The sequence below is a fragment of the Dermacentor variabilis genome, chromosome 2 (assembly GCF_050947875.1).
Source record: "Dermacentor variabilis isolate Ectoservices chromosome 2, ASM5094787v1, whole genome shotgun sequence".
Classification (NCBI taxonomy): Eukaryota; Metazoa; Arthropoda; class Arachnida; order Ixodida; family Ixodidae; genus Dermacentor; species Dermacentor variabilis.
In genome coordinates, this window is record NC_134569.1 from 49,787,854 (window position 1) to 49,812,550 (window position 24,697).

Consider the following 24,697-nt stretch of genomic DNA (forward strand, 5'->3'; position numbering starts at 1 on the left):
AATTAATACGCACAAAACTAATGCAATGCTAGGCAAAAGTACAAGAATGCGTGATTCGTAACCAGCGTCATGAAGCTGCGCGAGACTACGTTTACATGGGCCAAGTAATCACAGGGTGGGGAAACGGAGTACCAGGAAGAAAATTCTAGACGAATTATAGGCGCCATGTCAAGAGACGTGAAGGTTCGTATGGATTAGGCAGCAAATAGGTGTAGACTGACGTTAAAGATGAGATGTTAAAAACAATGAGTTCGACAGGTCATGTATTGCGTAGAGCAGATACTAGGTGGTCTGTCAGAGTAACGAAATGTGTTCCGAGGGAAGAGAAACGCAGCCGACGGCACTAGATGAAATGGTACGATAAGACAAGAAAATTTGCAGGCAAAGGATCGGCTGACGTGAGATACGGGCTTCGGATCGGATCGGAAAACATTTATTGGGACCTAGAAAAGAGATCTTCGCGGCTTCAGACGGCCTCTTCCATCTTCTGATGGATTCTTCTGTCTGCAATCACAGGGTTGGTGCCCTAGTCCAAGGCTCCACTGAGTATGGCCAACCCGCGAGCTCGCTCTACTAGGCGCTTTTGGCCGTTCAAGCTTACGCTGGAAAGCATACTCTCCCACTGTTTTATGTGACGAATCGGGTCAGTGAGTGACTTTCCATGGTGCTTAGGTACAACGCAATTGGCCAAACACGGAACACAGAAAGGCGCGACGACGTGCTCGTTGTGTCTTTATTTGTCCTGTATCTACCAAATCGTTACCCATGCGCCATAATAAAATATTGCATAGTTGTACAGCGCTGGGAGAGGATCCTTTTGACTGTGTACATAAAATAGAAAGGAAGCAGAAGAATATGTTATCATGGATGGGGGTTATGATGATGATGGCTAAGATGATGATCGCTACCACGCACCTTTCTTTCCGGAGAGCAGTATCAGCGCGTCGTCCTCTCTTCGCCACTTGATGACCGGCTCGGGTGTGCCCGTAGCCCGGCACCTTAAGGACACGTCGCTGTTTTCATGCACCTCCGCGTCAGAGCTTGTGTTCTCGTCGTCGATCCTCGGAGGAACTGGGACAGAGCGCACGAGTGAATTCCACTTTCCCTAAAGAGGTGCACCTCCACATTTAAGTTTCTCAGTCACAGTCATTCTAAACATATACATGGTTGGCCTAACAGCGCAAAGACTATGAAAAACAGAAAACAAGATGACAGGACGAGCGCTTGGGCTTACCTTCTGTCTTCCCCGTCGTTGCACTGTTGGGCCAATCATGCATTCGCGCAAACTCGCTCAACATTTAGTTCTTGTAAGCTAAACATATACCTTCATGCTTCAGGTAACCGCAAAATGGAGCATTCTATATAAGGTAGTGAGAAGAAATTAAGGGGCAGAAGGCTGTTTGGTAGCGCATACAATAAACGGATATGCTATAGTCAACAAACAATATGACAACTAGAAACTCTGGTTGTTTAGTATGCCGGTTGCTTGCGGCAAGTTTTGTTTCTGCTTTCCTGCTGCCACAAGTGTTTGTGAGACCCTTTGGAAAAAGCAACTCGAAACAGACGAGGGACAAGGAAGCAGATGACGTGGGCGCAGCACTAAGTTGTCTCTCCCTTGACCCATGCTGTTTGTTTCCAAACGTGTTCAGCTATATCATCTCGCCATTGCGATTCAATTTTTGAAAAGTCTGTCAGCCATACGTGACTCACTCGCAGTCGTCTGAATGCTAATAAGATGAAGAAGGCATAGTCTTCCACTTTTTTTTAATTTGTTTAAGTGGTGGCTCTACGCCTATTTTGGCCTAAGGAGGAGAAATCGTTGGAAAACTGCATGGGTCCGACCAGGGCCGCTATAACGTAAGGCTATTGCAAAGTTTACTGTTCCAGTTCTGCAATCAGCCCTCCACAAATGGTCAGGACATTTTCGGGTCACCCCCACTTCACCTGTCTGTCGCGGGACGTCATGAAAACCATGATAGCTTCCCGTCTTATATGGCTTGCACGCACTGATTATGTATGATTAGACCAAACAAAAAGAAAAGACACTTATTTCTGATTCAACGTCTCTTTGCTATTATCCCTCTGCTATTGGTCAAATGTTTTCGGGCAGCGCCCACTTCGCTTGTCTGTCACGCGACGTCAAAAAACTGAGAAAACTCTCCGCCTCAAAATAACGTGTGTCCGCTAAAGATGCATTAATACGCCGAACAAAACTGATTTTTTTTTCTGAATAGCCATAGACTGCCCCATTTTGAAAGGAATAGAACAAGGCTGCCTGCCGATCGCTCGGGCACTGGCTACTCGCACCTGCCGGAGAGCATGGATTTACTTGCATGTAATTTATTCTTGTTTCCATCGCAGTTGCGTTCCGTGACGTCATCGAGCCCTCTCGGCACGTATACGACATCGCTATGCCAATTCATCTTTGCTGAGGATCTGTTTTAGCGGTATTCTTATCTCTCCGTTGCAGGCCGCCACGATTTTCTACTAGCCACCGCAAGCTAAGTAAGGGGTAGCGGACTAATCGCAGACGCCGGCACTACTCTCCTCATCAGGGTATCTATTTTCACTGAGCTGGCTCAGTCCCAAGGCAACCTTCTTCACTTGAGCGTGTTCCTCGCCCCTTGTCAGCCAATTAGACAAGGAAAACCGCTCAATGTAGGCAACGTACGCCATTCGTTTTGAAAGCAAACAGTGACCTCCTATAAACGAGGAGAGCATTTGACTGGGCTGTTCAGACAACGCTGCAGGTCCCCACCCGGCTCTTTCGTTGGCGGTTCCGTAGATTTGACGTCAGGAGATTGGAATAAAAACAGACTGGAATAACTTTATGTCATAGGGCCCCAGGCCAACGTCATAGAGACACTCAACTCGCTGTAGTGCTTCGCGTGCGAAGCTTCCATAGGGGTCACGAGGGTTGCATAGTGGGCTTGTTGGTCGCACACCTTGAATTAGTTTACGGTAGCGCGATCAAAATACACGACAAAAGGAAACACAGATCAACACACTCGGCGTCGTATGCACCCTTATGTGTCTTCTGTACTGTCGTTCAATCGCGCTACCGTAAACCTATTCCATAGGAGGCCATACTTATAGCTCCTTTTTTTTTCTCTACGCTATAAAGCCAGTACTAAAAGTATTGCTTTGTAGCACGTTATGCATGGTCCCGGCGCATCAAAACGTCGTGCCTCTGCACGACGATTCGGTGAGTGCGGACAAGAAACCCACTTAGAACTTCGAAAGAACGGGGACCAATAGGAATAAATCAACGCAGAGGCACTTTCAAGGCATACGCCGGCCAGCATTTGGCTCAGCTCGGCGACTTTCTTCGACGTTCTGCCAACCCATTACGTACGTTTGTTTTCTTTCTGCGCTTTATTTCGAGAGCAGCACGTGATTGCGTGTGAAATATGAGACTGCTCCCTCCGTTCAGTGCATGCGACAGCTCCCCATTCTTTGAAGTAGGCCCCCCTTGGCTGGTTGCGAGTGACACAGAGAAAGTCTCAAGCAGTTAGGAAAAGCGTCTCATTTCGACGAGACATTTCTTATGCTTGGCAAGAAAATCCATGAAACAGAGTTCCCAAATATGTCGATGCGCGCACAGATCCGCGTAAAACACGAACACGAATAACGCGGAACGCTTTGACAAGAAGTATTGTAGCTCTTCCGCTACTCTCTGGCGCTCGATTTCCATCACTAAATAGAAGAGCTGCTTTGTATAATCGGAATGGAGGCACCGATGTTCGATTTATTGCCAATTAATGCAAGAACCGCTCAGTACACAATTTTTACAGAGCGCCCAATGAGGATGCGCACTCACCGACGACGTGGAGGTAGCCCATCATCTTCTTCATCGGGTTGGTGTTGATCTGGCACATGTATTCGCCGCGGTCCGCTTCCTCGACCTCGCGCACGTGCAACTGCCACGTGCGGTGGCCGTTGTGCGCGATGTTATACCGCGGATTGGTCGTGATCAGGTTGTCGTGCATCGAGATCAGCATGTGCCGGTCCGTGTGGATCCAGGCCACCTACGCGTAACATGAAACAAAACGTGTCTCGACCACTCCAACCACACCGAACGGCTTTTAGGCGTGCATCTAGAGCGAGGCACCACCTGGTGCTCGGGCGTGTCCGTTTCAGAACTCACGATGACCGCGTCGCATATAGTGACTGCCATTGTCTGTTCTTTGTGGTCGCTGATTAAAACGAATAGCAGACGGTCATGACGTCATTTTCTTTCGATCATGATAGCAGCGTCCTTATTGCGCGGCTATATATATTTCGTTCTCTTTACCTCCTCTCGCTCTCTTCTCCTCGCTCTGGGGAGGCTCTCAGAACTACGTACTTCTGGTTAACCTGCTTGTTCTTATGTGCCCAATTTCAATCTTTCCTTCTCTCTGGGCATGGTGAATCCTGGTGACGCAGTTCCTAAAGAACGTTGGATATATGTTCCGCGTGACTGCCCATGAAAAGTTCTAAGGATTTCACAGTTCAACCGAGTTACCAAACAATGGGTCGCATACAGAAGGTGCACGCGTTTCGCATGCACCATGCGGCTACCGTGAAAATAAATCTGTTTCAGCCAAATAACGCGAACACTCACACCTCTCTAAAAATATTTAGTGACATACATTCATTGATTTTCGCCGACTGATACCCGCTTCCACGTTTTCTCGAATACGCTGCACATTTATAAATGTCCTGTTACGCATCGCATATGACGAAATGCGCTGTACGAGGTCATTCTGCAGCGGCAATGCTCAGAGCTTCCGAGCTTTGCGCAACTGTTGTCTACCGAAGGTCTGCCAGGTTCTAGATACTTTCTGGCATTCCAGTAGTTTTACTGTAGGTAGTTTGCTGATCGCATTAGTAGAGACGGCGCGGGAAGTGTTTGTTTTCTTGCAACTCAGTTTACTATTGATATTTATGCTCATTGTACACCAGTCGTTGCATGCCGATTGTTTTTCAACCCAACTCGAAACCCTAGTATCGATCATGTTGGTCGTTCGTTTGAGCTGCTTGCGGTACAACGACTCAGTTGTATTGCGAAATAGGAGGGTTTAGTCCGGAATCTATGAAACAAGTTCCCTTGACAATGCCGCGAGATAGAAAACTTTTTTTTAATATGTATGCCGCCGCCCCAACAATTGATTTACAATATCGACCGCGCTTCACTGCTGCCACACAAAATCTGTGGGCCTCCCGCAACAAGTATGCGAACTTTCTGCCTTTGACGTACGCGAACTTCTCAAACGAGTCTTTGTGCTAACGTTATGAAACTCACTCCGGCTTGAGGACATCGCTGCCGCAAATTCTTTTTTTAACTAAATATACGAAAGAATTCGTGTTCACGCTGTATTGCGTTCTTTGTGTCGAAAATGCACGTCGCCTCTCTCACTGATATTACATGCTTCGTGTCTATTGTAAGGCATATGGTAAGCCACATGACTGCAGCGCCTACGATTGCCTCCGAAACAAGTCGCCTACACTCTTTCAATGCACTGGAAGCATCGCTTGAAGAACAGTTTGCGCCTTCATTGTATTCGGCCGCATGTAAATTGAAAAACGGCCGCGTAATTTTCAAACGGATAGATGATTTCAGAGACACATTTTCACAACAAGTTACCGCTGCGACCAAGTCGAGCCCGAGTTTGGGATGCAGCCAGGCTGATCTGCATTACAAAACTTCATTAGCGAAATCCTGTGGCCACGTCGTTCTTTGGCAGTAAGCTTCCGGGAAACGGAATGAGACAAAACGATGATGCGCTGTCAGCGTCGTGTAGGCAACGTTTATGTAGTGTGCTCCGCAAGCAAACAGCCTAAAGCTGACGACTGATGAGGCAGTAGGCTTTAATTAAACCTGCGAGCTTTCAGGCGGGTCATGCAATTTTCGGTGAAGCATTAGGTGATTTTCTGTGCTACAAGACTGCACCGTTAACTCATCTGCATGTGCGCTTCTTCAAGAAACGCAGCTATTCAGTCTTAGTTACGCGTAAGCGGAAAATTCATGTGTCAAAGTCTAAACTTAGGATTGATATACAGCATACTCTTCTTACGGGGGAGATGAAAGGGCTGTTGAAGTCTATTCATCTTACCGAAAGTTTAATTTTACGGAAGTACGTGGCAAACTAAAAAAAATAAGAAAAGATGAGGATTTTCTGACTACTAAGCTAACTGTTATTATTCTATATGAAAACATATCTATAAACAATGGGCCGAGAGAAATAAAGGGGAGGGAGCAGGTTGGCAACTAAGCTTAATTATGAAATTCAAATTTAACAAAGTCCTTTATTAAATGGGTACTGCTCTTGTTGGTACGTTCCTTATTTCCCCTCGAGCCTACGACGAACAACAGAACGACACTGTCGCACACCCCTAATCACGTGGCCATTGACTTGCGCTCCACATTTTCCAGCTCTCGCCAACCGCAGGCGAGTTACGTGTAGCGCGGGGACACGGCCACGCACACCATGTTCACAAAGCGTCGAAGACGGAGTGGTGCGCCGGATACCGACGTGGTGTGCCACGATGGCGCGCAGCAGCCGCTTCACAGTAGCGAAAGTCGACAAAACATAAAACAGAGAGAAGACGCCCCCCCCCCCCCCGCCCTATTGCCATCAACACCACCGACGCTGCTGCTGCTGCGAGGCTGCTGACAATCTAGCGACGGGGGACAATAGGACGTGTGGGCTCTTCAGGCGACGCCATTGTACCGCGCGGGAGGCACCGCCTGGCCGGCCGCGCGCACTACTAAAACCGTGGGCGGTGGACGAGACGAGTCGACCGAAATGAGTGCTTGAAACACGCGAAAAATAAGCGGCAAGATAGACCTAGAACCAAAGAAAGAAAAGAAGAAAAAAAAATCGTAAATATTGGATTGAGCGAGGAGAAGTTCTGGCCGCAGTATCATCCCTCGCGTAAGGGTGGGAGAAGAGAGGTCGAAGGGCCAGGGGGCCTGGGAAACAAGGTAGGGTGATGGAGAGAGAATCGCAAAAGAAGAAAGAAGAAAGATAGAGAGAGAGAGAGAAACAGAGAAAGGCACGCGGTGGGAAGTACCCTCGATTCCACCCAGAGGAAGCGTCATTAAAGTTCGCCAACAAGTCGTGTCACGTAGCGCGGTGCGGCGGCCTCACTTGACGAAGCCCAAATAGCCGCGCAACAAACGCCGTTACGGGCTCCGCGTCCGCTGAAAGGTCCGCTTGACGTGTGGAGAGAGAGAAAAAGAGAGAGAGAAGGCCCAAGCGTTGCAAACGAAGCAAGCAAGCGAGAAAGAAAGAATAAGAGAGGGAGGGAAGGCAGCCGAGATGGCGGCGCACAATGTTACTCAGCTGAGCGAGCAGCTTTCAGCGCAAGGTGTACAAGAACGACGACGAAGTGGAAACGAGAAGGAAGAGAGAGAGAGAGAGAGTGCGTTTTGCTTTCATTCGGCGCAGCTTGTCGTCGCTGCCGCGACGTTCCTCTTTGCGGCATGGTATAGCGACGACGACCAATTCGCACCCGCAGACGTTGATATGTATTTATATATCCGGCAGAGGGCAACAGCCGGTCGGGCAGCAGCTGCGTTACGAATGGTCTTTTTTTTCCCCTCTTTGTTTCGTGATTGTTACCACTCTCCTGAGCTTCAATCAACGCTCGACTGTGTTGTACGCCACCTTCCATCCTTGGCCCCACGCTATATTGAAAGCGCGCGAAAAAATGCATTTCCATCTTCGGTGCGCATTTGAGCGTTCTAGAAGCACAGTGAATGTGTTGCATCTCGCTGTAGCAAACGGAATCAACAGCTTCATTTAAAGATTAGACCTTCAATGAACAGGAGCTGAACTCACAATAGTTTCCGGTCGTAATAACTATGTTTTACGATTACCCGGCCGCCACAGATAATAACGAATATTATGATTGGCTGCAACCAGCTCTTACGAACAGTTCTTGCGTAATAACTTTTTGTGAATACGGGCCCCGAGCCCATATCGCGAGTTTTGCCCTGTGTGATTCCGCTCGATATTCAAAAGTTTGCCCCATTTGCTGGTCATTCTGCATGCCACGCAAAGCGACTAGTTTTGGCTTGGTTTCAGGAAACAGGTGTCACAGGACACCGACATGATCGAAATATTTGCGTTTCTTGTATGGGAATGCTCAAAAGGTATTTTGATATATAATTCCGCCGTTCTTCAATAAAGCAGTTGTAAAGGGCTCATGGTGCGTTCTGTGTCCATCGTTTCGCCCGTGTCGTTTGGCGTCTATTTCTCGCAATCGCACAAAGATAGCGCTGCCCGCCTCTAATGGGGCTGCTGCTTTCTCAGTCAGTGTATTTTCATCCCACAAGGGACTGCAGAACGCATGAACGATGTGCTGAGCATGTGCAGCAGTGATATGGGTGTGCGCTGTTTCGACTCCGCGGGGCCAAAACTCTGAGTCTGCGCTCTCAAGTTAAGCGACGTACATGCAATTGTTGTTTCGCACCTTGAAACTCCCGAGGTTGTCGACGACGCAGGTCAAGGTCACCTCTCGTCCTGCTGCCACCGTCACGTTGGGGATCGGTTCGGCGAAGCTGGGGAGTTTTCTGTGCACCGATGATGAGCCACCTGCAATCAATCAATCAATCAATCAATCAATCAATCAATCAATCAATCAATCAATCAATCAATCAATCAATCAATCAATCAATCAATCGTTCGTTTATTTGGCCTATTCAAGAAAAATATAGAAGTCGACCGGGTCTTGAAGTACACAAACTGACGAATAAATTGAATCGGACCATCGACTTGTGGGTGCGCAGGGTCTCTGAAAAGCAAGGCACTGATTCTTCTTTCCGTATTTTCCGCTTTTATTCCGGCTGGGTAAAGGGTGAAGCGTGAAATGGGTAAACGCGCAAAAGACAACCTTCAAAACAAAAGCCGGCCCGTCGACCCAAAGTGAAGGAAGACACGTCAGCTGAAAGATTAACGCAGTCTTCGCTATTTATTATCCAGAGTCTCTTCGGAGCAGCGCTATTGCCGGAGACCGCTTAATCCCGTCGACAAACACTTCAGCTGTCGGGAGCCGTCTTCCCATTAAAACAATCGACCCGCCCTTCAGCAGATTTATTTATAGGATCTCTACCGACCAGTGTTTGCTTTAGGGATTGTCCTCTTGCGGTCGTGCTCACGTCTGATTCCTGGATTGCTGCGTTAAACAACTTTCTTTTCGTTTTAAAGGTCTCCATCAATCGCATTCCTCTGACTCTGGAAGCGCTCAAGTTTCGCGGTGTTGTCGCCTCCTGCCCGCTCATTTCATTGCTCAGGTCACGAGGCTTCTATTAGCAATTCGATTCCATGTAGGATCCCTTACAAAAGTTGCTATAATATTCAGTTCTCTTTCTGATGATACTTTTTTGTCTTCAGCATTCTTTTTTTGTTGTTGTTGTTGAGATAGAAGTGAAATAGCATGCACACGTTTTGCGCGGACTCAAACAAGCGGAACCACTTGGTCAGTTTCCTTGCCAATATTATGGGGCAAGTTTCGTCTCTCTTTTAATGCTTAGGCGCCCGCTACTATCACTGACAGCTTTCGTAAAATGCTTTGACCGTAAGTCCACAGAAACTTGAAGTGACAGTATACAGCAGGGTCAAATGTACTGCTGCTGGAAACGGTGCTCAAAAATAAACACTCCTTGATTGTATTTGTCTACACTGTTACACTTTCACGCCTGACACAAAGAGAATAGGAGGCTACGAACAACGACTTGCGTTTGTCCATGTGAAGATTATTAAATGGTGTTTTGCCCAAAAAGTTAAACGCAAGCCCACACGTTACTCAGCTCTCGCGCTGACAAATCAGGTGTGATCGTGTAGGCAGGCTTTTCTGCAAGCGTATCTGAAAACATTTCTTACCTTCCAAGTTCATTTCATATATATATATATATATATATATTGTTACGGGGAGTATTCACTCACCAGTAAACGGCTAGCACTTGGCTAGTCAAGACTGCACAGGGCACACATAATTTAGCAGCTCTCTCAGTCCGACAAGAGAGACTCTGACCCAACCCCACGACAACGTCTTTGTCTTCGCCACTGTTCGTGACACACACACACACACACACACACACACACACACACACACACACACACACACACACACACACACACGTGTATATATATATATATATATATATATATATATATATATATATATATATATATATATATATATATATATATATATATATATATATATATATATATATATGTCTTCTTGCTTATATGTTTGCTTGTCTTTGCTTCTTTGCTTCTTTGCTTGTCTCCGTGTCATGTGATTTTCTGCATAATTATCATGTCATAAATAACGAGCCCCTCAGCGTAGGCAATACATGGGCGAAAGCGCAAGACACATGCAAGAGGTGTGCTTCGCAAGGTACAAATACAGGGGAAAAAAAAACAGATAATGAGAGAGGAGGTCTCCGTAGACACGCTCGCTCCTTGCCGCGTTCGAAGTCGCGCGTTCCGGCTCGAACAAATAATTCACGCGTCGTCAGCTCCGGCACCTTAATGGCTTTCCAAGCCACAGCAACGAACCCCTTAGCGTCGCGACGTTTATGTGCGCGGCGGGTCGCGCCCGTCGTAGCCCTTTTCCTCCCCCTCTTATTACTTTATCTTTTCGTCGCTGGGACGACAAGGGTCAACAAGGAAGTTTGGAGCTTTGATCCCTAAAGGGGGAAGTGGATGGAGAAGGCGCAAAGGAAAGAGATATGGTGGGAGGAAACCAAAAGAAGCGAGACAGACCTGGGCAAGGCGAGAGCACGCAGCCATCTTCTGGCCGCTGGAACCCTTTTAAGGAGCACATGCGGAAGAAGCGAGAGAGTGAGCAAGAAAGAGAGAGAGAGAAGAATGAGGCAGCCGAGCAGAAGACGAGGCTGGTCGGCCGCCGACGCCGGGTCTGCCGGAGAACACGGGGATCAACACGCGCGCGGGTTGAAGAGACGGGGGCCGATGGAAATGCGCTCCTCGGAGCCGGCGCCGCCACGGCCGCCGCGGGAGAGCTATTCCCCCTCCTCGGCCTCTTCTCTAATGGATTACCCTCGCCCGCGCGTTTTGTCTTTACGCCGTGCGCCATCGGGACGGCTTCGACGCCCGAAGTGAACGCACGGCGCGGCCGACGCGCGCCCTGCATGCGGCTATGCGCTATTCGGCGAGCTGCCTCTCCGCGCGTGCGTCGAGGGCGAGGGATAGAAAGAGCTTAGATGGGGTGCAAGATTAATGTTTCCCGCGTGGTCCGTTGCCCCAATATTTCATGTTTCTCAGCAGCAGCGCCCCCCGTCTCCCTGCCACTGGCCCGAGTTATACCCCTTGCTCGGTATCCACGCCTCGCCCCCCGAAGAACCTCAGTAGTCTTTGCCCTCCATCACCCAAGCCGCCCCCTATCCTATGCCAACCAGCCTCGCACTTCCCGCCGTTGCCTCCTCTCGCATTCGTTTTTCCTCTTCTCGCGGGGTCTCCTTCCGCATACATCGTCGTATGCCTAGGCGAGCGCGTCAATTATTGACAGCAGCCGATAGCACCCCCCGTGCTGCCCCTGTTGCCGCTGCTGGCTTGGCTTTTCTCATTGCGCATGCCTCGGCAGGCGGCTGGCCCGAACAGTGGGCCCGCGTCAAGCCCACTCTTGCGTCTTTCTTACCGACGCCGCCGAGCCTCTCTTTTCCCGGTCGTCTATGGTTCGCGCTTGCGCGCGCACTATCGCTCGCTCGCTTGTAGGCGCTGCTGCGTCCGCTCCCTCGCAGTTCTGTGCCTCTCAACGCCACTCATTTCACCCGGCAAAACTCGAGTTTCCAGATGGGGGCAAACTGTCCTCTGTCCTCCGTGCCGCGTCTGCCGCAAAGCCTAGTCTGTCAATACCGTGCGTTCTGTGGAAAAGCGCGCCCTCATGAAAGGGTGCCCTCATATGGCTTCCACGTGGCTGGGAGCAGCGTGGGACGAAGGGATTACCAAAGTGTGCGACGACCACGCGTTTGCGCGCCTCGTTATTTTCGGGGTATTGCAGCGTCGATTCTCCTGCTTCGGCGTACAGCAATACAGGTATCAATTTACAACATTTGAATTCATATCACAACGTTTCTGCTCGTTCGTTTCTTTGTCTGTCATCTCTCCACTTTGATGCATCGAAACGGTTCCTGCGCATGCGCCGTTAAAGACTAACGGAGTTCAAGTGGACATGAATGGACTGCAACAGATCTGCGGTGGGTGACCCGGTCTGTACTCCCACGTGGCTTTTTTTTTTCCTCCTTGTTTCTATACCCCGGGTTCCCGTCAGAACACCCTGGTACACAACGCTACACAACTCATTTGTTCCGTAGCCTCGTTTGCTCGTTCTCCAACACTCGGCGTGCATCAAACGGCCCCGCATTCACGCCGGTCGCCACAAAGACGAAAGCGTTGGCGCGTTATCGCGTGAAGCCATTCACGGTGGCGCGCAACAAGCCAGGAGAGATAACGGGACAGAAATGAACGAAGAAAAAGAAGAAGAAGAAACAACTAACGCTAGTCCCACGATACCATTCCGCAACCGTACGTCTTATGTTTCTATACAAACAAACGAAAAGAAGGAAAGCTTTCCACTTGCTTTACGCGCAATCATAGAAAAAAAAAAGAAAGAGAGACTCCCACTTTGAAACTCGCACACAGCATGGCGCTGCGAGCCTTTTGCTATACGCGCGGTGTGCTTTGAGGCCTCCAGTCTGAGCATGCGTGGGTCGGGCGTTCCTTTTGTCACAGCTGTGTTGTGGAGCTCCTACTCCTTTGGACCGCGCGTTCGTCGCACCCTTTTGTTCACACGTGTCTGCGCATTTGTATCTCCTCCCTTTGCGAGCGCATCACCGGCGTCCGGCGTTCCGTTCATTATCCTAATTTAATTACGCTTCCTTTCTCGCGCGGGAAGAGAAGAGAGAAACACAAGCGTAGAACGAAATGGGGAGAATGACTCATTGCAGCAGAGCGACGCCCCCCCATTTCCACCCTTTTGATAAATGCATCCAGATTGCTAAACTGATTGGCGTTCGTGATTATCTGTTTACCGAGAACGGAATCGGTAGTTTTGCTTTTCATCCCGGGTAATTTCCATTCTCCGTCATCGTTTTTGCGTAGTAGGATTTTTCGTGCTTATTGGTAGCTCAAGGGAAGACACAAGGCACAACCTGTTTTTTTCTTTTCTATTATGTGCCCTTCTGCGCTAAGTTCATTCGTTAGTTTTCGCGATGGTGTCTTTCTCTTTTACCGTGCGAAAGTGAAAGTTCTTTTTAATAATAAAGAAACAAAAAAAAGTTATTTCTGTCTTGGACTGTGGTGTTCAGACAGTAATTTTGATCGCTCTTGGTAGCAAGAAATAACGTTATTTTTCTTTTCTCTCTTCCTTTCTATTTATTCTTTCTCTCTCCTTTTTTTGTAACAAAGACTTGCTAAAGCATACTCAGAAATATTATTTTCATTTCCATCCTCCTTGAGGGGCTTTAAAATTTAGGATATTCACTTTCTCTGTGTGCAGAACTACTACACACAAAAAACACAAAAAAATCAGGGTGGTTATTTTTCAAGTTGATGACGCGTGCACAAGAAAAGAGCACCGGACGAGTTGGATCACATTCATCGTGTAATGTATCCAGAGCAAAGAACGGACACGGACTCTTGTGTCGCCTCTCATCCGGGTCTGTTGTGTGCGCGCCGACATGTGGCCAGAGAGATGGCCACGGTTCACAGTCTTCCCTTTACCTGCACTGGACCTTATTCAAATTCAAGCACTCAAAAATTCGATTCAATCACTGTGTAGTGCTGATAGCATGCATGTCTTGCGGTTTCTTGAAGAGATAAAGGCGTTCCATTAAAAAGGGTTGACGTAGTGGTTCCGCGGAAACTCACAAGGTGGAGCGAAGTAATTATTTAAGGAAAATGAGACACACACACATTCGTAGCAATTGCTACAAAGGAAACCGATACAGGTTTCCTTTGTACGAGAAAGCCGTACGAGAAAGCCGTTTACTTCAAATACGAGAAAAGCCTCGCAGTTGAAGAAAAATTCGCCCTCCTCCGGGAATCGAACCCGGGACCACCGCCTTTCCGGGGCAGTCGCTCTACCATCTGAGCGAACCGGGCGGCTAACCATTCGACTTCGCCCTGCCATCTGCTAGCCGCCTGGTTAGCTCCTACGTGGAGTGGGCATCCGTATCTGGAGAGAGTGTGTGTAATATATATATATATATATATATATATATATATATATATATATATATATATATATATATATATATATGTATGTATATATATGCATTCTTTTTTTGTTTATTGCCTGTTTTGTACTACTATATCAAACAACAAATGACATTTGAAAAAACAAGATAAATTAGTCAGTTTTCAGCACCCAGTGTCACCCTTACAGGTCTGGCTATATTAGAATTCTTTGAGCGCGGTCCAGGTTTCCACCCTTCACAGTCACGCAGGTACACAATCTTGTGCTTTCTGAATTTCTACAAATCTCGACACGCATTCTCGAAAAAGCATTCGTGCAGGCCGAGCATCCGGATCGCAGTGATACCCCGCCATATGGGCGCGCCATAGACAGTGAAGGCCAACTAGAATAATAAGGTCAAACGGCAGTCCATCATCGTTTTCTATAGATAAGTATCTAATAGCCTGTGGATCTAAAGGAAGGTCTTTTTTGATAGTTCTCTGAAGTACATTAAAAAAAAATACACCTGCCCAACAATCTAGAAATACATGATCTATAGTTTCTGGTTTCTTACAGATCAATCAATACGAGCCCCAGGGTAAAAAAAAAACACACACACGGATACAGAAGCCCATTCCACGTAGGAGCATGTTAAATGCCTGAGCTCACATCAGGACACGCCAGCACACTCCTCACTGCACCAAAGGTGTCCACATTAATATACTCGTCTTACCTAGGAGACAACACTAGGGAATCTGATGACAGTATCTCGTCCAATTATAATCATCCAACCACTCTTTATATCCCTCCCGTGACGTCGTACCGCACCGCCGGACTCCACCTCCAATGTCGCACCGTCGCCCCCGCATGCGTTTCAACCGCGTGGCTTGCTGGTAAACCGATGTTGACCCAGTCCCCACAGTAGTGCTCGACGTCGGTCCCTTTCATCAATTAGTGCGCTCTCAGTAACGGTCAGCTTGCAGCGACCCTTCGCGGTTGTTATCGCGTCTACACAATCCGGTGGTCGTTGCACCTGAGGGAAGCTTCTGTGTTGACCCGCCGACAGCCGGCGTCAGGGCTGCGTATACGTCTAGATGGGCGCCGATGAACGGAGGGGGGGGGGGGGGGGGGAAGGGGGGCGCCTCGTGAGAAGCACCTAAAGAATACTCTTGTTGAGCCGTGTTCAGACTAAACAATATATACTGCAACTGACGCTGGTCTACTCCGGACTACCGCCATTTTCACTTGGCAAATTGCTCCTCAACAGGCACGACATGTGTCGAGCGAACTCATGAATAATACTTTGCAATTGCATCATGAATCCCGGACTTCAAAGAGGTGCCACGTAATGCTGATGCATTTCTCTTGCATCTGTGTATTTTTTGCAAGTGTGTATTTTTGATCATGACTCCGGGAGGTCCTGCATGGACCTCCCGGAGTCATCATCAGCGATCGCGGGCGGCAGTTCACTGTGGACGTGGTCCAAGAGATGCTTCGTCTACGTGCTTCAAGTTTTCGACATTCCATTCCGTATCATCCGCAAACAAATGGCCTTACGGCACGCACGAACATTAGCCTTACTAACATGCTGTCCGTGGATGTCGCGTCAGATCATAAGAACTGGGGGGACAGCGTGCTACCTTTAATTACGTACGCATTTAACACATCACAGCACGAAATTGGCGGCTGCAGTCCCTCCTTCCTTCATTACGCTCGTCCGCCTCGTTATGCACTAGACACTATCTTCCCATTTTCAAGCCATGATAATCTTTGTGTATTCGAGACCATGTCTCTGGCAGAAGGGGCCCGACGACTAGCCTCTTTGCGCACTCTTGTTTCACAAGACAGCTCGAAGGCACGCTACGACCGCCGACGCCGACACGTGATATATGATCCTGGTGACTTAGTGTGGCTCTGGAAACCAACAAGAATACGGGGATTATGTGAAGAACTGCTGGCCCACTATGTTGGACCCTATGTGCTGCAGAGTGAAAACGACAACAAAGACAGAGAAAACCGCGTTCGCCGTGGCGCGAGACCGACGTCATCGCACATGCCGGAGCGGCTTGAGAACGTCTGAACACAGGGCTGTCACTGAATAAACGGGCGCAGTGTTCCCGTTCTTGTGTGGGCGTTATTGTGCTCCTGGCCGTCTGGCCGGATGCCGTTCCGGCCCGGTAGCTGTCATAACAGTTGAGTTATAACACTATGGTATTACTGATCGTATAAGCGCATTAGCTTACCGCATAGCACGCCTCATATCAAATAGCCGACGGTCAGCAAAGACGTGGACTTTCGCATGTCGCCCACTTAAAGCCCTTTATTTCTCGACAGCCTGTTTGACTTGCCCGGCGGGCTTCTTCTGCGGCGAGGGGAATGTGGAACCCTTACGTGCGTCGTTGGTTAACGACGTAACAGTATGTGGGGCATCCAAACGCCGTCGCGTATAACGCTACCGAGCTTGTCAATAAACGCCTGTCGTGGGCGTAACAATATGTATTATATATATATATATATATATATATATATATATATATATATATATATATATATATATATATATATATATATATATATATATATATATATATATATATCATAAAGTTACAGTACAAGTTGTAATACAAGATTATAAGTAGCAAGTATACCGCTTGCTGAAGTTCCGCAGTGCCAGCTTCTACTCTGCTTCCTTTGACAGAGTGCGTCATCCGCAACATGTACAGGTCAAATGTTTGCGGTGAGTGTCTTTGTCTTGAGTTGAGAGCTGTGTGGTATGTATTTTCGGCAAGCTGTTGGCTTTCAAGTTACTGTTAATGAAACAGTGATAAAGGGGTGAGCGATAAAGAAGCTGACCGTTATGGAGATGATTTCGTGTAGACAAAAAAACGGAGAACGAAGCGTGGGACGAAAAAAATGAAGAAAAAAGGAAAGATCAAGAAAAGATGCCGTAAAGTGCCCGCGTCTAATGAGGAAGAACAACAGGTTCTATTGGTCAAGGTTATTGCCACTTCATTGGGGAATATATGAAACGACACCGTTCGTGTCGCGTACGACAGAAATAGAAAATAAAAATGTTTTGCCGTAGACTACGAGTATGCGAGACTAGGAGAGAATACGAGTACGAGACTACGAGCACGAGCTTGCATCGCACACTGTTGGCCCGTCTCAGATAATACTACTGTATTTTTACTTTATGAATGAAATTACAAGGCCAACACAATAACAACAGCGCCATGGGGTGTTCAAATAAAAGTAGTTATACTCCATATTTACAAACGCACGTTCCAGGTCGTGGTCCCGTTTAGTACATGTACTTTTATGTTCTCATTTTCTTTCCTATGTACAGATGGAATGCGAATTCCTGGCCAATTGTGTGCAGCGGATATGACTAGTAAGTAATACGACCGGGAACGCTGCCTTCCCTCGGTGGCATCAGCGCATTCACGCTGATGCCACCGTGGGAAGACTGTACACCGCCGTGTCTGCAGCCGTTGCCACCGCCAAGCCCTGATCGCGAGACGAAGTCCATGCCCGCGGCGCCGCCAGCTAGAGCGCGTGCGAGCGCTCTAGCTGGCGGTGCTGGCTCACGAAAACGCGGGGGCGGTTCAGACGGGAAAGTCGCCCGGTCTGCGTTTCGGTGGACGCAGATCAGCCGCAAAAGCGGCAACAGCCGCGTGCCCCAAGTGTTTTATGTCGCGCATGGAGCGCGGTAATAAAGACGGAGCTGCCCGCTGCCTGTCACCGACTGCACGCGGTGCCGCTGGTGGTGGTCAGGAGACCGGCCGCTCGAAAGAGAACGGGGCAGAGCCGCGAGGCGAGGAAGGAGGCCGGCCGCTTGAAGGCAGTAATTATGCGACGAGGTCGTCGATCGCTGCGGAGCTGAGAATGGAACGGACCGCGCGGCATGGGGTCGACAGAGGGGAAGCCCTCCCCTCTTCACACGCACGCACGCGCTCGCATAACTACATTAGCCTGGGAGATAATGACCCGACAACCCTCCTTCGCCTTCACCTCTGAAGTCGCGACGCCGATAGAAACGGCTTTATTTCGCGTCTGCCCGTTTCGTCTCCGTATGGTCGCCCCTCTACCCCCCCCCCTTCCTCTATCTTTCGCTTTTTATCTGTCGCTCGGCGGGTTAATTTATCGCTCGAAAGGAAGTCGTATGCTCGTCCGTTTCCTTGTGCTTGTCGCGAGTGGGCAGTCGTTTCGCCCACTTGTTCTTGTTCTGCTCGTGATATGCCTCCTTTGAAGCCTAGAAATGTTTCTCCTGTAATATCCCCGTCGCTTTTGTTTTCCTATATTCTACTTCCGAATTGTAGTTCCCGTGGTGCGGTTTATCGTGCTATATTATAAGCAATGCGTGTACAGAAAATGTGCGGATATTGACCGCTCCGACAGCCGGCACGGCGTCGGTGTGAACCTGCGCTGAAACGCTCGGGATTCACGAGGCCTTGCGAGTATGTTGGTAACATTTCAACACAAACTTGTCCTTCGCTACAATAGCTCGTACCAATCTAAACAATGATTTCCGTTTGTAAGATCTATCAATGACCGGTCCTCCTTCCTGCGACTCCGTTTTTGAGAAGTGCTGTAGCGTACCAACTATTTGTGAATTCGAGTCGATGCTTTCTTCTTTATTATTTCTTGGTAGCGTCATAAAGGGACCACTAGTGTCGGTCTTGCATTTGTTAATTTACGCTGACTTGCAAAATGTTTTCTCTACATCGCAGATTCTCCCTGTGAGTCGACAAAAAAATAGTAGGAGGGAAAAATTTTATCCTTCAACATGGGAGGAGGATCTATATAGCCAAATTAACCCAACATAATTCCCAGGTATTCCCCAAACTAGTATAATTCGCTAGTACTAATGTTTACCAACGACAACAAGTCTGACGTGCATTCAGCGTTGATTTTATAAAGCAGCTGAGGGCACATATTACGCAATACCTCCAGGATCGGCCAACTCACTTAGACTGCCGCCCTCCGCTCGGGACTCGCCCACTTCCTCCTCAATATCCGGGCACGGAATTTATTAGGCGCGAACGTGCGGACATCCGGGGCCAACATCACGCAAGAAACGCACAAAGACCTGCAATACAGACTAGAACGGTGGATGGAAAGTCCAACTCTACGCGTGCAAGAGCCGACACTACCTGATGGAGGCCAGAAGACCTGGCTTATCGAGAATAAAAAAGTAGACGTTCTTTAATATTTCTGACCACCCGAAGCTCTCTCCTCCGCATTTAGACCTAAATACACGAGCATTTTTGCATTCTACCCTGACTCATGTACAGAAGGAAAACGCCATGCCCACTGAGAAGTCACGGCGGATAGCCACTGACACCAGCAGGAAAAGGAAGTCCGCAAGCTTAACAGCGAGTTGGTGCTAGGTGCACTAGAGCAGATTGGAACCTTCGCAGAGTGGCAATCGGGTAAAGTGAGGGCGCCCTGAATGCGTCCTGTAGAGCTTGCTATAGAACGGAGCAAGAGGCGCGGATAAAATTAAAGGGTCCTCGCATCAAAAGCCGTTTCGAATCGGCTAAAGCGTAACTGGGCCTCTCGCAGCGTCACTTCCTCTTCCGGTCGCATTCACTCCCACTTCCGATTCATCTAAGCTGACTTGGCGAAGCCATTCATCGGAGCAACGATCATCGGAGCGTCCGCGGGCACTCAAATGGAGATGAGTCGTTTAATTCGATTTGCTGCAGTTCGCAGTTCTCGAAGCATTCAGTCGCGTTATTTGTCGCCGTCTTTCTCCCCCTTTTTCATTTCTTTTTTAGACAGCGAGACCCATTGGGAAGCGCTTTGCAGACGCTGCGAGTCAAAGAGCAGATAATGACGGCTCTCGCCTGTGAAGTGAGCTTCAAAAAATTAGGTTAGGCTCCAGTGCCGAGCGGCAGAACGATCCGAGAATTGCGCTCGCTGGCCTAATTGTGCCGCCAAGCGGTGCCTGCTTTCGATACTCATTTGTCCCCCGCGCTGTACGAAAGCAGGATGCCGAGCGGAGAGCTAGACGCGCGCGCATTCTTTTTCGCTGGTGCATGCCGTTCACTGAATTCCTTTTTTCTATAGTACAATGCACTCTCTCTCTACTTCGGCTGATGCTTAATGCTCGAGAGTGTGACGTTAGCAGGCGAGAAAAAAAGAAATAAAAATAAAAACGCAGGAAATATGGAGGGGGAGCAGAAGTGCCACTTTTGCAGAGGCGTTTGATTATGCGATCGCATCCGCGGAAGTTAGAAATTGAAAAGGAGAAAATGGAAATGCTGTTAGGTTCGCTTAGGAGTTCAAGGGCGAAAAAGAAATGAAATGGAGTAGATATGGAGCTTGCTTCAATCATAGATACATCTTCTGATGGCCAAAACAATTCCGTTTCCGTCGTATTGACCACATATATAGGCCTGTCCAAACGGATAATGTCGTGCCTTAACGGTGTAGCATTTGGTGAACACGGGGCAGAGAAAAATCAATAATAATCTCGCCGGAAAATGACGCTTCTTTGCCTCAAGCACTAAAATCATTCACGTCATAGGACGTCCAAAAGTGTTAAATGGCGGTAAGAATTACCCCTTATGTCGTCTTTCTTTTTGCCTTTCATTGCTAATGGTTGTGCTTAAAGCAGAGAAGCTTAACACATCGTCTACAAAATGCGTCTGAACTACACTGATGCATAGCGCAGCAATCATGTTTGAAATAGTTTCCTTCCGAAGCCACTTTCACAGCCACGCAGTTCTACGTTAATATAACGCGTGGGGCCTTTTCCTACTTCACATAACTGCCATTTCAACGCAAATATATGCGTATCTAGCCCTTCAACACGAAATTTCCTACTTACCGAGGTGTCATACCAATTTATGGCGAATAGTTACCACGGAATTCACGCCCATCGGGCGCACGCGCACCTGAATCAAACAGTTTACGTAAGACTGTTTCTCGGCCACGCACAAGTTGCCGCGAGCCTCACATTCGTAAAGTTTAGTAGCGTACTAGCTCATGTGTACCTAATGTCAAGAAAATTGGTTGCCTCAACTCAATCGTTTTATGCACTTAGCTGGAAAGCGAGATTCTTCGGCACAGCACAGTGGCACCATTTACCACTGGACCTTCAACGGGGCCATCTCCTGTGCAACATTCGATTTAAAGACGTTGAAATTATAAAACCCGGATTATGAAAAAAAAATGGAAAGAAAGAAAGAAAGAAAGAAAGAAAGAAAGAAAGGAAGAAAGAAAGAAAGAAAGGAAGAAAGAAACGTAGAGCTGAGGCTGTATTTTTGTAATGATCATTTTAATTTCCCATTCTTTCTGCTCTTCGTAATTGCTTACCAAAATATTACCCACTATCACCGTTTTTAAGCTATGCATGTCGAAGAAATGCATGTGATCCGTCATATGTATATTACTAGGCTAGAAAAAGTGCATGCGATCCACCTATATCTATGAAATACCACTCAGGTAAGAACTGACAAGGCGTATGTCTCGCTTGCCGCCACGCGAGATTACGCCAGGCGAAGAAGAGACGAAAAAGAAAAGGGCAGCCTAAGCTACTTGAGTGCACTTCAGGTCCTTTTGAGGGCTTCATGACGTGAAACAACATGCCGCACTCGCTTAGTGCTTCTTGCGGTCACGTCATTCTCTTGTTTCCATGTCCGTGAGAAAGAAAACAGACCGACATGATAGGAAAACAGAAAGCACGAGCACGCGGTGAAAGAAAAACCAAATAAATAAATATAGAAGGACAACGATTAGGCAGGTCTCGCGGGAGAAAGTGCAACCCTTGTGTGGGCGAGTTACAACATTTTGTGCATTATTCAGGCAGCAAGTGGATGCGAGTGCCCAGGGGAAGCAGTCACTCGGTTTACTTCTTGTCCAGCATGATTTCTCTCTCTGTTCTCCCCCTTTTCTTTCCTTTACGACTCCCCGAACCTTTCCCAATGTGCGCTATCGTGGCAGGAGGCGAGGGGGGGGGGGGGGAGGGCGAGGAGTCCTGATCTCCGCTTCCATGTCGGTTCTTTGATGCAAGCGCTTGTAGATGGCTCGTGTGACTTTAGGGTTGCGCGAGGCGAAGAGGAGTGCATGCCGAGGAGGGGAAGGTAAGACGAGGGAATCCGGAAAAAGAAGAGTGCAGCTAGGGAGAGGGGGCGGTTTTGAGGGAACTGTGTGAGAAGGAGAGAAAGAAAGCGGGGAAGGGGGACAGGTAGCGCGCACACGCGCGCATTCACCCCGCGACGGCGGCCCAAGGGAAGCAGCATAAATTGGACTTTATTGGATTGCGGTGCGTGTTTGTGTGTGCGTGTGTGCATGACACGGCTCTATGTTTCTTTTCCCACGCCTTTTTCTTTCTTTTCTTCCTTTCCCCAAAACGCGCCTAATGGTCCGGTAGTGGCTACTACACTGCGCAGCACGTACGCCGAAAATGGCGGCCCTCTCTCTAGCTCTCTCTCGCGTTTCCCGAGAGACGCGCGAGAACACAAACAAACAAACTGATAAACGAAACATAATCCATCGATGCGAGCCACCCGGTCCGGCCCCGTATTACCGGCATGGCCTCCTCCGCCTCTATCCGTGTTCCCTCACTTTTACTCCGTGGTTCACCTTTCTTTCTTCCCAATGTTCATTCGTTGCTTTTGCTGCTGAAGCTTTGCCGTGCGAACTTTAGTGTTGTACGCGAATTTTGTGTGTGTGCCTCTGTCTATACGCATGGCTTGTTTGGTTTTTAGTGTTCGACTGGAAGGGAGAAAATGAAGAAGACGGGTGAATGCTAGGTGATTTCATGGCATCGCTTTTTTTTTCTCTATATACTTTCTTTTTCAGTCTCTCTCAATTTCGGCTTCTCTCCTTTACTTTCTCTGTCATCGTGTTGTTACCCATCTCTGTCCTTGTTTCTCCTGCTGCCGTTGCGGCCGCGTTTTTGAGCGTGCTCGCTCCGGATGATAGTGGAACGTTATACAGCTCGAGACGTGTGTAAATTCCGTCAAAGAACCGCGCCAAAGGAAACGCTTCTGTTCGAGTACTCAAGCCGCGGCCTGCCTGTCCGCCCTGCTTACGCGCTGTTTCTTTCCTTCTTTCGATCCTTGCTTTTGCGTTTCAAAGAGATTCGCTCGCGCGCAACACCAGCTCGGATAAAGAAAGAAAGAAAGAAAGAAAGAAAGAAAGAAAGAAAGAAAGAAAGAAAGAAAGAAAGAAAGAAAGAAAGAAAGAAAGAAAGAAAGAAAGACTGGTCCGCGAAAACAGAAGGCAGAGCTTGCTGCAGCCAGACTGAATACTACTATGCCTTTACCAAGTTAGTTTTTTTACCTTTCTTTGTCTCTTTTCGTGTCAGTAGCTTGCACATGCTACCTATTCCAGTCACTCGCTGGCCTGCCGGCCTGTCTGCCTACGCGGGCCTTTCCTGTCATTGCTGCGGGGTGACTGCGATATGTTACGGGAGTCGGAAAGGGAGATGCAGGGGCCGGCAGCGCAGCACTCGGTGGGAAGAAAGGGGGAAACATGGGGAAATGTGGAGGAACGGCGGCCCGAAAAGAGTGTTGAGTGCGGCGAAGGGGAACAGAAAAAGAGCTGATCATCCTGCTTCGCCCCCCATGGTTTTGTAACGCCATTTTGCCGCCTCGATTCTTATTTCTCCTTTTTATTTTTCACTCTCAATCACTCTTGCATCACGCGCTACGCTCCTTGCGCTCTTCTCTTTTTTCCCCTATTTTCTCCGGGGCGTCCGAGCGAGAATGGGGAAAAGAAAAGAGGGAACGAGGGGCAAGGGGAGCCCTTTTGAACGTCCACTCGAAGCTTTCGGGAAAACTAGAAAATGGCGCCCGGCGTCCGGCGGTTATACAGCATCGTCCACGTTCCAGCGCCAACGGATAGCGGATGCTTCGCTACCCTACGGTGCACATTACGGGAAAACCTGATAGGGACACAGTGAGACAGAAATCACCGCGTGCTCTGGCACGTCTCCAGCACCCACACAGCCTCAGCGTTACTCGAATCTGCTGTTTCTTTTATTTTGTTTATTTTTCTCGCGGGTAGTGTAGCAGGTCATGAATCTCGTTCTCGGGCGGTTATGTTGGTTTTCCGTTAGCTCTTGAAGCACCCAAAAGGCATATTGTTGATTTATCTCGTGCAGCTGTTCTATGTTAGTTTAGACGACTGGGGTGAGTACTTATACCAATTAAACGGCTAAATTCTTTATATGTTTATGAGTGGAGAGCAAAATGCGGATGAATTTCTTTCTATGATTTCAACCGTCGAGGTGAGAGACAAGTACAGGAACCGTCTTAGACGTTTTACTTTACGGTAACTTTTCTAGCGACTGCATTACCTCAGCACAGACATGACAAAAACAAAAGCGTTCCTTCATCGAACAGCTTAATTTGAGCCACTTTCGGTACTTTCATTTCTAAAAAAAATATAGACGCTTCTGAAGAGCATCCTTTGAAAAATTGAGTGTCGCTCATGTCGGCTTCGTTTTTCGTTACCCTCTTGTGACATTTCTCGTTTAATACATTTGTGTTGA

The 24,697-nt window shown here is 48.2% G+C and overlaps 1 protein-coding gene across 2 annotated transcripts in view; it reads right to left on the minus strand.

Annotated features, from left to right (window-relative positions):
• The window catches only part of LOC142571812 (neurotrimin-like), a 174,033-nt gene that overhangs the window by 26,970 nt on the left and 122,366 nt on the right, over positions 1-24,697 (minus strand). For both annotated transcript variants that reach the window (XM_075680444.1, XM_075680445.1), the window contains 3 exons: positions 8,461-8,582; positions 3,821-4,028; positions 916-1,071 (listed from right to left, as the gene is read on the minus strand). In XM_075680444.1, coding sequence (XP_075536559.1) covers positions 916-1,071; positions 3,821-4,028; positions 8,461-8,582 — 486 coding nt within the window. The remainder of the gene's footprint in view (positions 1-915; positions 1,072-3,820; positions 4,029-8,460; positions 8,583-24,697) is intronic.